The sequence below is a fragment of the Arachis hypogaea genome, chromosome 17 (genome assembly GCF_003086295.3).
Source record: "Arachis hypogaea cultivar Tifrunner chromosome 17, arahy.Tifrunner.gnm2.J5K5, whole genome shotgun sequence".
NCBI classification, from domain to species: Eukaryota; Viridiplantae; Streptophyta; class Magnoliopsida; order Fabales; family Fabaceae; genus Arachis; species Arachis hypogaea.
The window spans coordinates 118,910,969-118,929,487 of NC_092052.1; the positions used below are offsets into that span (position 1 = coordinate 118,910,969).

At 36.3% G+C, this 18,519-nt stretch overlaps 1 protein-coding gene across 2 annotated transcripts; it reads left to right on the forward strand.

Moving 5' to 3' along the window:
• The first annotated feature begins 14,446 nt into the window (after nucleotides 1–14,446).
• On the forward strand, nucleotides 14,447–17,495 carry LOC112766754 (protein TIC 22, chloroplastic). 2 transcript variants are annotated; one of them, XM_025812649.3, is made up of 9 exons: nucleotides 14,447–14,983; nucleotides 15,093–15,155; nucleotides 15,409–15,483; nucleotides 15,728–15,781; nucleotides 16,163–16,222; nucleotides 16,338–16,409; nucleotides 16,877–16,912; nucleotides 17,003–17,176; nucleotides 17,270–17,495. In XM_025812649.3, the coding sequence occupies exons 1-8, from the start codon at nucleotides 14,606–14,608 to the stop codon at nucleotides 17,090–17,092; spliced, it is 828 nt and encodes a 275-aa protein (XP_025668434.1). In that variant the 5' UTR covers nucleotides 14,447–14,605; the 3' UTR covers nucleotides 17,093–17,176; nucleotides 17,270–17,495. The 2 variants fall into 2 exon arrangements, with proteins under 2 accessions (XP_025668434.1, XP_025668433.1); XM_025812648.3 differs by having other exon boundaries at nucleotides 14,466–14,983; nucleotides 16,874–16,912.
• Nucleotides 17,496–18,519: the final 1,024 nt, after the last annotated feature.

An 18,519-nucleotide genomic window follows, 5' to 3' on the forward strand; every position in this document is an offset into this window, starting at 1 on the left:
GGTCCTCCAACCGAACTATACATCAATTTATACAATTAACCTCATAGAATACTAGGAAGCACCAAGATCAATTGGCTAAAGGAAAACTATCAAACCGATCATGTGGAAAGCAACTTTAGCATCATAAATAGATAATGTGATAAGTTTTTCAAAATTTCATTAAATATGGATGCCAAAAAGAAGATTCAAAGGCTTAATGCACAACAAACTGGACAATTTGTTCCTCTATTGTCCTACATTACAAACCAAGCTTTACAACTTCTTCCAAATAACATATGCATGTACACATCAAGATGTATCAAAATATGAAAATTTTACAAAACATATAATGACTAACTGGTCCAAATCTAGTTTGCTTTAAGGATGGATTAGACTAGTATGATTTTCTGAGAATTCGTCAAACTCCAGAATCTCTTCTATAAGTTAGTATTTTCAGCAAACTTCATAACAACTTGAATAACTTCCAAATCACGAAAGCCAAGATGCTCTAATTTCTCACCATCTTAAACTTGTCGTTGAAACCTGAGATAGCATCAGCTAGTATATGAACATGTTTCCCTTGTGCCTCAGTTGAAACTTGAACATGTTCTGCCATCCTCTCTAATATGCTCATCTGCTTTTTCTTCTTACTCGATATCTTGCCGCTCGTTGCAGCAGCTTCAGAGGATGAAGCTGCCCCTTGTGGAGGAGGCGACCCGTTAGTCATTGGATTAGCTGACAAATCAAATTCATCCATTCGTAGACTTTGATCTTCTTGTTTTTCATTCACTTGTTCATGTGCGTCACATCCGCTAACTGCAGCAGCCCCAGTAGCCCTGTCCCTTCCAAAAATACCCTCTAGCTGATGGAAGAAAGGGAAAGGCTTTTCCGGAGTATAAAACTTAGTTGGATGTATTTGAAGTACAATATAACGAAGTAAATTTAATATTAAAAGAATTAAGTTGGATTCTATTAAAATATAGGTGAAACTTTACCTTCATCTATGCATCAAGAACATATTTACTATCAACTTCAACACACAATTTTTCATTATTCCACCCGAATCCACTACAAGCTATCACGCGTATTGAAATTTTTCTTTCAGTTGCTTATGTTTATTTTACAGTGCTTAGTAGTTACAGTGCATTTAGAGAATGCCTCAATCATCTTCAGAACAAATTTTTCAAAAGTCCCAGGCTTGAATTGTCTGCAGTTGGCTTTCATTCTATTAACAACAAACTCTTCCATGAATCCAACAAAAGCCTCGGTTTCCTCATCACTCCACATGTGCTTATCCATGCTCACCTATTAACAAGTTTTAAATATAATTACATGAATAACATAATATAGGTTGATATGAAGAGTTTCCCATATAATAACGTTAAAAAGGATATCAGTAGTAATATTAAAAAGTCATATATCGAATAAAATAAAATTAAAACAAGTCTTACAATAAATCCTAATTACATGAATAAGTCATAATAAATAATTAAGTTTTCACAGGGTCTTAATACAAGCTTTATTACACAAACTTTGAAGATAGTCTCATCCAATAATACAACATGCTTTAAACAACATGATTAGCTCGCCACTCCTTATACATCTCGATTGCCATGTTATCATGCCATTGTATCCACTCAATGGTATTCTCTACTACATCAATGACCTCTTTTGAGTCATCATCTCCAATAGGCAGAAAATCATCTAAGAGACCGTATTGCTCTTCAGAATCCACATTTATGTTCAATTGAATGAAATTTTGTAACAAACAGCAAGTAATTAATTATTATCTGACTCTTGAGTTTTAATGGGATAAAAGCTAGGACTTCTGAGTATTGACCATCTCTTCTTAAGTAGTCCAAAGCATCTTTCAATATCATTCCTAGCAGAAGAGTGTTTCTTATTAAAATACTCTTGGTGGTTGCAAGGTGCACGTGTTTCTTATGCCCACTCTCTTACATGATAACGAGTACCCCTATAGGGTAAGAACCCGGGACCGTTCATGTAACCAGCATCAACTAAATAGTAGTTATCTATAAATACCAAACACAACCTTTGTGAAAAGCTTAAACCATGATCTCAATTCGTAAAAACTAAGTTACACTAATTATAATACAATTTTACCATGTGGTATTTCTAAACTAATGTGACGCGTGATTGCATCTTGCAGTACTCTTAAATTGGAAGCCGATCCTTCCCAACCATTGAGCACATAAACAAATATCATGTCTCGGTTAAACACTCCTAGAATATTGGTACAAACCTTACCGTATCCTTTCTTATTCTATATCAAGGCTTATCACGTTTAGAAATGGTCATTTCTATGTAAGTTTCATCTAATGCTCCCAGACAACCCTACCACCAATACAAAATTTAGACAACATGATAGAGAAACGTGTTATTCCCAATACAAACTACACATGGAAGCCATAAACTATACCTTAAACTTTTTTCATGCAATGTCCATACAATCTTCTTCAACTGGTGAGGCCTTAGCAAATAACAAATTTTGAATACGTATAACGGACTTCAAAATCTTATTAAAATACCAACTTATAATTTTTCAGACCTACAAAATTTAACTTGAAGACTATAATTTTTCTTGTGATACGCTAAGATAATTAAAAAAAGTGGTAACTTGCTCTGCCAATCTTAATTGAGCATCCTCTATTAGCCCGCCATGAACTTCAAGCAACTCACACAAGTAGCCAAAACATTGGTGTTCATTCTCAACTCCCAAAAACAATTTTTATCACCCTCGCTGATAATACAATCTAATGTATCACGTCTAATTCTAGAATTCACTCTTCCACATAAGGACAATTGACCACCACTTCTATTTCTAAAGTACACAAATAATGTAAGAACAAAAAAAAATACATGATATTATCATACCTCAACCTCCATCATTTGATGAAAAGTAACACATTTCCTAATTCTTTTCTATCGGTCCATTATCTCCTATAAAAGTAATCACATCACATCAACTTAGTCTAAATCATGAACACAAAATAAATACAAATAAATTTAACTAATCTCAATTATTGATCTAACATAAAATTATATTTGACCAATCATATGTTCTAGGTGTATGCAAAAGACAAGGATTAATGAGTGTAAAAATCCAAAACAAAGAACATTGCATCCACAAATAAAGGTTAAACATTAAATAACTAGTGAACATTATAGGCAAATTATTCAACTATAGCTAGATTTAAATTAATTACAGTTGTGATCAAATCACAGTGGTTATTAACTAACTATCTGAGTTAACTTTAACATTGTCATGTAGTTATACATAGAGTTTCATATTATTACAACAATTATATTATTATTATTATTATTGACCTTACAATTCAGAAATATATTATTCATCATCAAAGAAATTAAATTAAAACTACTATAATAAAAGATGCTATAAAAGTATTAGGTTGACTAGTTAAGTGTACAGTTCATTTTTGTTAAAGAATTAAAGTAATTAACATTATATAGTTGTCCAGCTCTGGATTTTTTTAAGAAGGTGAGACGGTGTACACAACCTATGTTCAAGTAAAACAGGAAAGTAGAGGAAATATTAATATAGCAAAACAAAAATACAGGAGACAAAATGTAGTAACCGAGAGAAAGAAGGGGAAAAAAATAAGAAGAAAGAGAGAACACGTGGGGGCACATGCCCCCACTTAAATATTCCTTGTCTCTCTTCGACCCTCCCCGACTCTCCCCTTTCTGTCTTTCATTTTCTTTTCATTTCTTCCCAAAAACAAAATTTAAAATCCTCTTTTTCCTTCTGTTCCCAACTACATTTCCTCATCTTTTTCTTATTTTTTCTCTTTGCAACCAACCATCCAATATCATCAAACTCACCTTCATCATCTTGCTTCCTTTTTCTTCTCTATTCTATCTCTATTTATTCAAAATCTCATTTTCTCAAACCCCCAAATCATGGCATTTCAACTTAATGAGTGAAGGAAGCATTCAATTTTTGAATTCCGGTTATTATTGAGGCTTCAAGGTAACTCTTTGACTCAATAATTAGCAATATCTCTAATTTTTGTCATTTTTATATTTATAGGTATGCATAAATCCAAATTAGGGTTATTAGGGTTCAAAAATTTGGAACTTCTGTCAAATTGAGTAAGATTTTGTTAATTGACAATATTGTTAGTTTACAAATATTATTATTATTATCATATTTCTAGAATTATAAAGTTATTGGACATCAGGTAGTGATAGGAATAAAAACACACAATTCCCTACTTGCAATAATTATAGGAGCAACAATATCCACTCACAACAAGTATTAACACCAGCACAATAATACCCAATAGCAGCGAAAAAATCACATAAACCAGAAATTAGAGACAAGCTAACACACCAAGATTTTTAACGTGGAAAACCCCCTCAATGTGAGAAGTAAAAGCCACAAGTCACCAAGACAAGGAAATAGCTTCACTATGATAAAAAAAAAAATAGGGTACAAGAGAGTCACAAATTACTGCACAAAACGTGTATACAACAAGCCAAACAACACAAGTTTCAAAGCTTACAAAACAAGAACAAGAAGATGAAAATACCACAAAAATAGAGCTGCTGTGCGTGGCCAATATCTCCAGCTACAGACATCTAATCTAAGATCCGAACGGTGAAAACAAAGAACTTGATGTGTGGAACACACTGTCCAAATTTGAGCTTGATCCAACGGTTAACCAATCTACAGAAACCAATTTACAGAGATAGCTTTGTATATGTACGAAAATGACTTTCTCTCTTCTCTTCTCTCTAGTATTTGGTGTTCTTCTTGGAAATGAGACCTCCCTCGCTCAACCCTAACTCACCTCAGCCACTTCAACTATTCATAGGCTTGGATACTAACATTTGGACTTTTTCTCCACATAGGAAGGGAGCCCAAAAACCCAACAAATCTCCCCCTCATGACTATGTGGAGGTAACTGCCAATCCGGCAATTAAGTAACAAATTTCAAACTTCCATCTTGGTAATGCCTTGGTCATCATATCAGAACCATTCTCATCAGTATGAATCTTTTCAAGTTCTAATAACTCAGTATCCAAAACATCACGTATCCAATAATACTTCACATCAATATGTTTGGATCGAGAATGAAAAGTAGAGTTTTTACCAAGATATATAGCACTTTGACTATCACAGAACAATACATACCTCTCTTGAGTAAATCCGAGTTCCTTCAAGAATTTCTTCATCCAAAGCATCTCTTTGCACGAACTCGGCCTCGGTAGTAGACAAAGCAACACATTTTTGCAATCTAGATTGCCAAGATACAGCTCCACCCGCAAAGTTGATCAAGAAGCCTGAAATGGACCTTCTAAAGTCAATATCTCCTGCCATGTCTGAGTCAGTGTAACCAACTAGAATAGGCTTATCACTTCCATAATACAACTTCATGTTAGAACTACCACAAAGATATCTCATTATCCATTTTACAGCATTCCAATACTCTCATCTTGGGTTTAAAACAAAACGGCTAACACAACCAACAGCATGAGCTATATCCGGTCTTGTGCACACTATAGCATACATTAAACTATCCACGGCTGATGCATATGGAACTTTTTCCATGTCTTCCTTCTCTTCATCACTTGATGGACTTTGCTTGCAACTCAATTTGAAGTGTGTAGCAAGAGGAGTACTAACGGCCTTTGCTTTCTCCATTTGAAACCTGTGTAACATTGTCTCTATGTATTTCTCCTGTGACAACTAAAGGTTCTTTTCCTTTCTATCACGCTCAATTCTTATACCAAGAATCTCCTTTGCCATCCCAAGGTCCTTCATTGCAAATGACATTGCAAGTTGCTTCTTCAACATATCAATCCTAGAAGTATTCTGACCAACAATAAGCATGTCATCAACATATATCAAAAGGATAATAAAATCATTACTAGCAAACTCTTTAACAAATACACAATGATCAGAAGTAGTCTTCTTGTAGCCTTGTTCTGCCATAACAGACTCGAACTTCTTGTACCATTGTCTTGGAGCTTGCTTCAAGCCATACAAGCTCTTCTTCAGTTTGCAAACATGATCCTCTTTGCCTTTTACCATGAAATCTTCAGGTTGTTCCATGTAAATTTCATTCTTAAGATCACCATGAAGGAAAGCAGTTTTCACATCCATCTGCTCTATCTCTAAATCAAAACTTACAGCCAAACTCAAAACAGTCCTAATAGAAGATCTTCTCACAACCGGTAAAAAGATTTCATTATAGTCAACTCCCTTTTTTTGCCTGTAGCCCTTGACCACTAATCTAGCCTTGTATCTTGAACACTGAGAATTTTCTTCATGCTTCAACCTATAAACCCACCTGTTCTGCAAAGCTTTCTTTCCTTTTGGCAACTTCACAAGCTCAAATGTTTGATTATCATGCAAGAATTTTATTTCATCTTGCATTGCATCAAACCATTTCTTTTTGTCGTCACCTTCCATTGCTTCCGCATAGCATTCAGGTTCTCCCCCATCAGTCAAGGTCATATATCCATTAGTAAATGTCACATACTCATTAGAAGGATACCTCGTTGAAGGTCGTCGCTCTCTAGTAGACCTCCTAGGATGGAAACCTGGTGGATCTTCAGGTAGCTCAAGTTGATTATCAGCATCATCATCAACTGGAGCATCAATCAGATCTCCCATCTCCTGGTCATTAGGAACCAAAGGCTCATTTTGCTGCATATGCTTCTGATCTTGATTCTCTGCTAGTTCTGACGAAAGAGGCGACTGAACTGGATCTACATCAGTCAAGTCACTGCTCTCTTGTGATTGACTCTTCTCTGCCTTATCAATATCTTTAATGGTCTGGTCTTCAATAAACTCTACATCACGGCTCCTTACAAGCTTCTTTTCAACTGGATCATAAAGCCTGTAACCAAACTCATCTTGACCATACCCAATAAAAATGCACTACCTTGTCTTCACATCCAACTTGGACCTCTCATCCTTTAGAATATAAACAAATGCTTTACATCAAAAGACTCTCAAGTGACCATACGAGACATCTTTGTCCGACCAAACATGATCCGGAACATCATTATCCAAAGCAATTGTACGACTCAGATTAATCACATGAGCTGCTGTAAGTAGCGCTTCACCCCAAAAGACTTTAAGTAGCTTAGCTTCAGTAAGCATACACCTAACTCTTTCAATCATGTTCTATTCATTCTTTCTGCCAAACCATTCAACTGACGTGTTTTAGGAGGTTTCTTTTCATGCCTAATGCCTTGCTACTTGCAATACTCATCAAATGGTCCACAATACTCACCACCATTATCAGTGCGAATACATTTAAGCTTTTTACCTATTTACCTTTCAACCAAAGCTTGGAATTGTTTGAACTTTTTCAAAGCTTGGTTCTTTGTTTTCAAAGCATAAGTCCAAAGCTTTCTTGAATGATCATCAATAAAAGTAATAAAGTAAATAGCTCCACTAAAATACCATACCTTCAAAGGACCACAAATATCAGAGTGCACCAATTACAAGAAGTCCGATTTTCTTGAAGGTTGATGCTTCTTGAAGGATAATCTTCTTTGTTTGCTAGTCATGCAATGAGAACATTTCTCCAACTCTGCATTCTTCAAACCGGAAAGAGCATCCTTTTGAGCCAAACAATTAAGTTCTTTTTCACTAATATGACCAAGTCTTCTATGCCACAAGCTACAAACTTCTTTATTTTCAACCGCATTCACACTACCTTTCGCAATCATGGCATGCATCACATACAAACTTGAAGTACCTTTTTCTCGAGCCACCACTAAGTTGCCTTTAGTAAGCTTCCATTGTCCTAAGCCGAAAGTGTTTACAAAGCTTTCATTATCAAGCCTTTTAACTGAAACTAAATTCAAGCGAACATCTGGAGCATGTCTAACATCTTTGAGTAGCAGCTTCATTCCCATATTAGTCTCAAGACAAACATCTCCTACACCAATAACTTTGGCCAAGCCATCATTACCCATCTTAAGCACTCCAAAATTACCTGGAGTATAAGAAGTGAAGAACTCCTTCTTCGGTGTAACATGTATTGAGGCACCACTATCAATTATCCAACTGAACTCATCATCAGAAACAAGATTGATCTTGTACTCATAATCAACAATATCAACAGTAAGAAGATCATCTGAAATAGAAGATACACGATCATTACCACCATCATCCTTCTTTTCTTGCTTACCTTTGTTCTCCTTTTTCCAAAGAAAGCAATATTTTTTAACGTGACCCATTTTGTGACAGTGATGACACTCAACATTCTTGTATCTTGACTTGGATTTGCTCCTGCTTTTACCTCTATCCTTTTGACTTCTATTCTGATTTCTCCCCCTAGTTTTAGTGACTAACATTTCAGAGTGTGACGAAAAATTCTGCGTCTTCCTTCTCATCTCTTCATTTAAAATGCCACCTTTAACAAGTTGCATGCTTACTTTACCATTTGGAACAGAATTAGTAAGAGAGATATGAAATGTCTCCCAAGAATCTGGTAGAGTATTTAGCAACCACAATCCTTGAACCTCATCTTCAAACTTGATTCCCATGCTTGACAACTGATCCAAAACCCTTTAAAATTCATTCAAGTGATCTAATACTTGTGACCTCTCTTTGTATCTCAAATTCATTAACATATTCAACAAGTACAATTTACTATTGCCAGACTTGGAAGCATAAAAGGATTCAATTTGATTCCACAAAGCCCTAGCATGAGTCTCATTAGCAATGTGATTGTAAACATTATCATCCACCCATTGCCTAATAAAACCATAAACTTGTTGGTATTCAATCTCCCATTCTTAATCTGTTTTAGATTCTGGTTTTTGTGTAAAAAATACAGGTAAATGTAGATTTTTGACAAACAACAAATCCTTTATTTTGCCCTTCCATAGATGGTAATTAGTGTCATTCAAACTTATCATCCTAGTAGAATTGTTTGCCTCGATCTTTCAAGAAAGTTATAACCAAATACCCAAAACTGAGCTCTGATGCCAATTGATAGGAATAAAAACACACAATTTCCTACTTGCAATAATTAGAGGAGCAACAATATCCACTCACAACAAGTATTAACACCAGCACAATAATACCCAATAGCAGCGGAAAAATCACATAAACCAGAAATTAGAGACAAGCTAACACACCAAAATTTTTAACGTGGAAAACCTCCTCAATGTGAGAAGTAAAAACCACGAGTCACCAAGACCGGCAAATAGCTTCACTATGATAAAAAAAAATAGGGTACAAGAGAGTCACAAATTACTGCACAAAACGTGCATACAACAAGCCAAACAACCCAAGCTTCAAAGCTTACAAAACAAGAACAAGAAGATGAAAATACCACAAAAATAGAGCTGCTGTGTGTGGCTAATATCTTCCGCTACAGACATCTAATTGAAGATCCGAACGGTGAAAACAAAGAACCAGATGTGTGGAACACACTGTCCAAATTTGAGCTCGATCCAACAGTTAACCAATCTGCAGCGACCAATTTATGGAGACAGCTTTGTATATGTGCGAAAATGGCTTTCTCTCTTCTCTTCTCTCTAGTGTTTGGTGTTCTTCTTGCAAATGAGACCTCTCTCGCTCAACCCTAACTCACCTCAGCCACTTCAACTATTCATGAGCTTGGATACTAACATTTAGGCTTTTTTTCCACATAGGAATGGAGCCCAAAAACCCAACAGGTAGCTCGGTGGCCCGCTCAAAGTTGCTTCCGGTTCTTTAGAACCAAGTTGTGAGTGGATATTATGTCTCTAATTATTTTTAAGTGTATTATTATCAACATTTAAATTGAATTATTTTTTTAGAGTTTGAAAATATTTTATTATTCTAACTTTTGAATTTTTGAAATAAATATTGATTTGTGAAAAACTTATAATTTTATAAAAATACACACGAGACGATATTTATATATTTTGTAAAGCATACATGTTTTCTTACTTGACTTTCTTAAAATTTAATTAAATTTTAGTATGAATTCTTATATATATTTGATTTATTATGAAATTTATGTTATAAGTATTAGAGATTTGTTATAAGTGATTTGGTTTGGATTGGTTTGGGAGACTCTGACTAGAAAATCATAGTTAACGGTGGTTATGACGTTAACTTAGATGCATCTAACTCAGACCTCAGCTAGCAGGGGCGTTGCTAGCCCAACATGTAGGCCACATGTTGAATCTATTATACCGTACGAGCACACTAGAGGAAAGGGCTACCCTTGGAGGTGGAGCCGTCCTAAGTGTGTAATATTCGATTTGATTTGACATCTGGAATGAGAACTCCCATTTCAGTTCATCCGCTTAACTATTTATCTATTTATTTGCATAATTAATTAACATGAATTTCTCATCTTTCCAAGAAATATAACTTTTAAGGTAAAATTTGTATTGTCTCATGTAGGTTATAGATATAATGTTTGCTCACTGAGTTACAAAACTCACCCTATCATATTCCCATATTTGACAAACCCTCTTTACTATACAAATGAAAGTCTACTTTTTGTCTCTGTGAAGAAAAAAACTACCATCAAAATAACAAATTATTATTAGTGAAGTTGAGCTAATAACATTCTTAACCCTTTTTTCCATTTACCTCAAATGAAAATATAAATGCAATACACTGATGGACAAATTTTGCACATGAAAAACACTTCACAAACACAACCAGAACACTTGGCAACCAATAGATTCATGAGCATATCATATCCTTTTATAAATTGTTAAATTCAAGTAGAACTTCTCATATATAGTAACTTATCTACTGAGTTAACAAGTTTGACAGGATTTTATTATTAAACTAATAAAAAATATAAATAGTTAAATTAAACCCATAAGCCCAGGTTATTGCTAGGACTTGTGACAAATATTAATAGGAGAATTTCAACAAGCTTTTGAATTAAACATGGCTGAAAAATTTGTTGAATACCAATTAACTTAGAATAATTTAATTAGTTCTTCATCTGGGTGTTAATTTTTTTAATCCACCATGATTCTCCAACTCTTTACCCTAACCCTTAAACAACGATCTTAACATATGAACGCATGAAAATAGTATAATTTTTCACTCACAATAGAACAGATCATAGAACAAATCATGGACACTGAGATGAATATGGCATATTAAATAAAAAAAAAGTATGGAGGAGAAAGATTACACAGAGCAAAGGAGAAGAAGATACGGAAAAAGTCCAACTAATCTTCCTCCTAGTGGCGAGTCTTTTCAGCAGTGACGACGGCCTTTTCTCTCCACCCTAACCCACGGTGCTGGAGATATCCTCAGTCCTAATAGTGAGCCATGATGGAAAATGAGAAAGAAGACAATGTTTTACCCTAATTTTATTACATAGGGTAATGTTAGAATATTATAAATATAATGGGGTATTTTGGATAGAAAGTATTGTGTAAATTTCAGTTTCCTTTCAAAAATTTTAATTCTCTGTGTCTTCACTTTCTGGAGGTACCAAAGGGACTGAAATTTTGGAGACGGAGATTGAAATTTTAGTTTTAGTCTCTGGCCACCAAACACAATACTAAGTCCTAGTCCTCCAGTCCCAATCTCAGTCCCCCTTACCAAATGCAGCCTAAGAGATTGTTTGATGAAGGACCAGCTAAGGTGGTCACAGGCCTTTCAAGGTCTATTTTCACTACCATATATCCAATTTTGACTCTAGTTTTCTTCATGGAGTACACAATCTCTTATGCCGCAATGATGTTATCACGTATTCGATCTCCTCTTTGGGATAAAACTGGAGTGGTAGAGAGAGATTCTACTATTTATGAGGGGCTTAACTCTGTTGGCAATGATTTTTGTGATCACTTTGTAAGTAACATTACACAAGGTAATGGGTCTGAATTGCGACACAAATTCTGGGTGTCCAATTTTTGGCACAAGAATAAGAAGGGTATTGTTGACAGTTGAAACAGTTTTTGGATTTCTCCAAGCCATATTTACAAATTCAAGTAAGGACTCACCTATAATACGCCAATTCTCCTTATAAAATCCTGTCGACAACCCATTATCTCAGATGTAACAAAGAATTTCAAGGGCTGGATTTTATTCTAGTTTAGTTCTGGATAGAAGGTCCTGGTATTCAGATAGCAACTTCTATCTGGTACATTCCCTTTAAAGAGATTTACTAAATAATTGCAAACCTGAGTTTGAAGCACTTCTAAGTCCTCAATTCACTTGCCAGCATTTTCTCTGAGTTTGAAATTTTGTTGCGCCTTTTATTGATTATTATTTTAGTATGGAAATATTGGGTATTACGATCCCTAAATAATCCAATTCTTCCTAAATTTTTGGAACTAAAATAATTGCTCTATATCCAAGATCTCTTCCAAATCTTTATTTAAGTCCTTCTCCAGCTCATCAATGAAGTCACTTCTTCCATATCTAAGAGATTGTTGAATGCCCATCATCTTGTTAAAGATGGTATGCTTCTGTTTGAAGATATGACAAAAAAATGTTGTGGTTCCACTCTCTGACCTTATCAATAAAGACATGAATGACATATTGAAAAGGGGTGTTCCTTGGCCAACTCTCTTGAAGGAAAGGCTTGAAGTCACTCTGATTCATCCATATATACTCAAACATGAAAACTGAAGGGTTTAGCAAGGTAACAAATAGTCTTTTTTTTTTTTTGGTCACGGCAGGTAACAAATAGTCAAATAGTATTTACTATTCTAAGTTTTTTTTTTACAAAAGGACAAATAGGTCTCTGACTTTTTGTTCCGTAGACATTTTCATCCATGACCATTTGAAAATACTTTTAAGTTCCTCACCTCCTTAAAAGTTGGAGGGATTAGTCCCTCCGTGCATATACCTCCGTCAGACTCAACGGAAAAGTCTGACGTGGCTCCCGTTCTGATGATCTGGCATTACGGCTGCACACGTGGCACATTAGTGGAAGGGTAGTTTTGAAAACTAGACAAAAAATTTCCTCTCCCTCTCCCACCACACACCATCCTGAAATTTTCCTTCCTAGGGTGCATACCCTCAATCCTACCACCCAATCCCCTATAATCAACAGGCATCGCTTAATCATCTTCAACCTTTGAACCCTTCCTTCTCCCCACAGAGCCCCGATGACCCTTTCCTCTTTGCTTGTTCCCAAACCCTGGCGGAGGAGCCCTACTAGTCTCAGACCTAAGATTCCCTTCACCACCATGAAAACTATTGTTATTAATATTGATGTTGTTGTTGTTATTTCCCTCTCAATCCCTCTCCTGTTTTGTTCAACAGCATCTAAATTCGCAGCAGAATTTGAAAATTTTAGACCTTGTTTATGCAGTTCAACATGGAAGTTTAGGTTCCCATTGTTCAGCTTCAAGTACAGCAACGAATCCACCACCCCCCATTAGGTGGAACTTCATAAGCAAAAGTGTCATTAGGCAAATACCCGAACTTTAGCTTCAACTCCTGCTGCTTCTGCTATTGAACAAAAGCATCAACTCTAATGTTGTTGTTATTGCTTATATTAGTAGTAGTAGTAGCGGCAATTTTGACTGAAAACCCTAATCTCCTGAGATCGTCGATTCCAATGTTGGAGTTGAGAATTGGGGTTAGAATTTGGATTTGGGGTACACCAGGAGGAGGGGCAAACAGATTATGAGTCAACCCGAAGAGATTTTGCAGGTAAGAGAGAGTGTGGGGCCAAAGAAATTAAAGATGGTTCTGTTGTTGTTGATGATGGTGATGGTGATGGAGCTGAGGGATGGGATGATTGTGATTGTTGGATTGCCACGGGGACGAGGGTACAAATGAAATTTTGGGACCCATTAATGCGACGGCGGGATCCAATGCTACTGGAGATTGTTGTTGCTGCTGCTGCCGCAGAGGTGGTGGCTGGTTTTGGTGGTGTGATTGAGGTGGACGAGGATGTTGATGGTGGTGTTGAGGGGGTTGTTGGGTGAGAGAGAGGAGGAACTCACCGCCGCCGGCGGGTCGCCTCCACCGCCATTCATGGTGGCGTGGTGATAAGGGTGAAGTGGGTAAGTGGGATAGTGAAGGAGTGAGTAGCTTTTCGTTTTTCTTTTTTTTTTTTTCTCTTTTTATTTTATTTGATGATATTTTTATTTTTGTGGCAGCCACACAAAACAACATAATTTTGAGGGAGATGGACTTTTTTGTCCAGTTTTCAAAACTACCTTTCCACTAATATGCCACATGTGCAGCCGTAACGCCAGGTCATCGAAACGGGAGCCACGTCAGACTTTTCCGTTAAGTCTGACGGAGATATTTGCACGGAGGGACTAATCCGTCTAACTTTTAAGAAGGTGAGAGACTTAAAAGTATTTTCAAATAGTCATGACAAAAATGTTCCCGGGACAACAAGTCAATAACCTGTTTGTTTTTTTTTTCTAACTTCAATAGGTAACAATAGGCCCACTAAAACTGTAGATGTGATGGGCAGAAAGCCCATAATGCAGTAGGTAATTAAAATAGTTTCCAGGATTTACCAGAAAGATTAGTTTTGTATACCAGTAGTGGGTGTGAAAAGTGAAAACTGAAAATCCGACGTCCATAGTGAGCGTGAGCAGTAACAACCTCTGTAGTTATTGTAGCAGTTTGCAAGTTGAATTTCCCATTGAGCTGTTGAGTGTTGAAAGCGCGAATATGGAATCGTCAGTGCCTTGCGGACACTCAAACCCACTTCTCTCATTCTCCAACTTCATCCATCAAAACTGCCACCGCCTCGGCGCCGAGCTCGCCACTCGTTTCAACAACACCAATAAGCGCTTTGCCGGAACCCTAGATCTTCCTCCTCCGCCTCCTTTTCTTTCCCTATTGGCGTCAATCACTCAACCCAAACATGCCCTCGCCGCCGCCGCTACTCTCAGCTCCCAGCAGGTGGCCAAGTCCCTCGCCGGCACCAAACTCTTCACCGTCAGCAATTCCAACAATGAGTTCGTTCTCATCTCCGATGCTGAAGGAGCTAAGTCTATTGGATTGCTCTGCTTTCGCCAAGAGGACGCTGAAGCCTTTCTTGCTCAGGTTTGTTCTTCCCACTGGAGAGGCTCTCATATTCGTCATTATAATTGTGTGGATTTTCAATTTTCAACCTCTCGATGCTAATTTGTTTTGTTCGTCCTTGTTTTCTTAGGTTCGATCACGGAGAAGAGAACTTCGAGGCAAACCTAGGGTTGTTCCCATAAATCTGGACCAGGTTTTCTTCCCATTTCTTTCTTGTCAATTTCAATCCTTTTTTGTTTTCATAGTCAATAGACTCGTCGCTTTCCTTCTATCACATTCAAAGCCACTTCGGAATCAAGTCCTCAAGAACTAAACAGTGAAACAATCTGTAACGTTTTTTCCCGTTTGAATTCGTATCGATGTATCTTTTGTGGCTGCTGACTGTAACTGGAGAATTTTTGGTATTTATACTACACTTTTAATATGTTACTTTTCTTCTGCTTTAGGTATATATGCTGAAGGTTGAAGGCATTGCATTCCGATTTTTACCTGATCCAATTCAAATAAAGAATGCCATAGAGGTTAGCATCTGTTTTAATTCCTGTACTCAATATATTATCACTTAAAGCCACCTCTGTTTTCTTTTTATCATCTCATCATTTTAGTCCAATAGCAGTCGCAATGTTGTATGATTTATGTATGGGAATTGGTCAGTGATATCAATGTATGTTGATTGTACATGAAATCGTAAACTTGTATTCTTAAACTCAGCCGCTGGCCTGTAAGATTGGGAGCTAAACTATCTTCATTTCCTTTGTTTCTCAGCTCAAAGCAGGCAAAGGCAACAAGGGAAGTTTTGATGGAGTCCCTGTTTTTCAGGTATATTTCATATTTGTTGTTAGTAAACCTAAGTTTTTAAGATGAACTTCTTGGGCGAGGCATGGGTGGGGTTGCAAGACTATATGAATTTGATTTTTGTTTTTGGTGTTATGTATTTATCAGCATAACAAGGGGATTAGTACTATCTGTATGATCTTGGATGTCAATAATTTCTATTTTCCTGCCCGGACCTAGATATCAGTTAATTAGTTGATTACAGTCAATGCATTCTATATGATATATAAATATTAAAGATAATCACTTATATGAAATACTGGAGATGGCTTCAACTATTTAGTGTTTTCGTGTTTGGAAGGTATACTGACAGTCCTTGATCTTTACTTTGTTCTTTGATCATTGCCAACAATCATGTGGTTACAGTCAGACCTCTTGGTTGTGAAGAAAAAGAATAAGCGTTACTGCCCTGTATATTTCTCAAAGGTTTGTCTGACCTACTGCTCTTCTCATTTTTTTCACTTATACTATCATGACATCATTAAGCATGTTTCTCTATAGAATATGATTACATATTAATTATCATTCATTAAATGGACAGGAAGATATTGAGCATGAACTATCCAAGGTTTCCAGGGCATCTAGAGGAGTTGGAGTTTCTCAGAATATAATGGTACATAGTCTTCCATCTTCTATTCATGTTTTTTTACTAATGCATCTCAGAAACACATGAGCAAATTTCAAATTCGTTCTTCATTTTCACAACCTAAAGTAAGTTTCAGGTATTGCTTTAGGTTTCCCTTGTTAAACTTGACAACCCTTTTGTTTGTATAACTATACCCTGTACTCATCTTATTTACAAGATGAAATTGTTTAGGAAACGCGAATCAAAAGTAAGGGAAGCAGTTCTGCTTTGCATAAAGCTAGAAGAATTCCACTTTCTCTTTTGGGATTGATTCCACTTGGTCCTATTTTAATCCCGATACTTGGCTATATATATATATGTGTGTTGTTTTGTGTTCTTTTGTAATGATTCAAAAAGTACTTGCTAGATTAGAGTTTTTTTTTTTCCCTCTCTTCAATTGTAATCTATCATTTATTTTAAATTCGCTTTGTTTCTTTTTCCCTTTAAAAAAGCAGGTTGGTAGCTTGGAAGATGTACTGAAAAAAATGGAGGTAATTAGTCTGCTTACAGGTTAATATCTTATAATAGCTACAAGTAGTTTAAATGTTGACAAGTTCTCTCTCTTTCCGAAAATGATACAGATGAGCGAAAGGAATTCAGGATGGGAAGATTTAATTTTTATTCCACCAGGAAAAAGCCATTCGCAACACATACAAGAAATTGAGGCTTGATTTACAGGTTGCAAAGTTGAGCTAACCAAAGTTTATATGGGGTTTTTATGAGCAAATTGGATGTTGTTACATTCTAGTCAGATGGTGAGACGTCAACAACTCTGCCTTTCAAGTTTCAATTGTGCCGCCCTTTCTTCTTCCCATGACTTACCAATAAAAATTCTTTTCATAATGCAGATGTTTTCTTATAGATTCTCGGTGGATGCAAGTTACATGTGAATTTGAAAGGACAAAACCGCTAACATCCATTAAAGAGGTGGATGGAATACCATTTAAGTGTGTTTAAGCAATAATGTTTATAAGTTAATAACACGAGAGTTGTACAGTACGGTATTGTTTTGGCATACTTACAAACAATGTATTCCTTGAATTCTACTTTTATGAGTTCATGCATATTCTTTAAGATGGCTATTTTGTTGAGTGGTTCCCTATAATAATAATAAGAGTAAACTACCATCTCTACCCATAAAAGTTGAAAACGCTGATATATTTACCTATAGAAGATAAAAATTACCATTTGTATCCATAAAAAATTGACTTTCGCAAGCAAAAGTACCCAGACCCTAAATAATTACATAAAATCTCCAAACTACCCTTGGTGAGTTTCATCCTCTTCATCTTCATCTAAACCGTGAACCAGTATTGCTGCAGCACCCTCTCCTTTCCGCACTCTCTCTCTCTTCCTTCTACTCTATCTTCTTTAATCGTCCCTCTCTCTTTCTCTCCTCCCTCTTCGCACTTTTCTCCTTCCTCTTCTTTTCCTATTGATGTCTCTCTCATCTCTGACGTTCTTCTCTCTCTTTTGTGTATTAATGGCAGTTCTTCCTTTTGCTATCGTGAGCTCCATCTTCTCCTCCCCTCCTCTTTTTCTTCTTCTTCTTCGGGAGGAAGTAGCAATTTTGAGTCCTCTATTTTCTGCAACCACAAGTTCTTCAACGTTGAGTTCCTTCCTTTTTCAAATGTCGTATCTTCGTCTTCTTCTCTTGGCGTCGCTGCTCTCTTCTCCTCCTAGTGATGCGTTTTCGTCATCTCCTCCCAGCGTCGCCAAAATCGAATTAATGTTGTGTTATTTGCAACGAAAATAGTGATCTTTAATAGTTGAATCTGAGAAATTGACATTTTTTTGTGAAGGTTCTAAGAAATTAGGGTTTTATTTTGAATTTATGCATGTTCTATTTCTCAATTTGATCTGAGTTTGTTCTTTTTTGTGATTTTGAAGAGGATAGTGGATGGGTTATGTTGATATTCAAGAGGTGAGAGAGGAAAAGTGAGTGAGTGAGAGAGAGAGAAAAAAAGAGAGAATAGGAAGGGAGATGATGCTAGGCGGTGGTAGTTTATGTGCTGCAGATAGTGAGTGAGGGTGGGTGCGTGCGTGAGAGAAGAGAAGGGGGTAGTTTGGGGATTTTATATATTTATTTAGGGTTTCG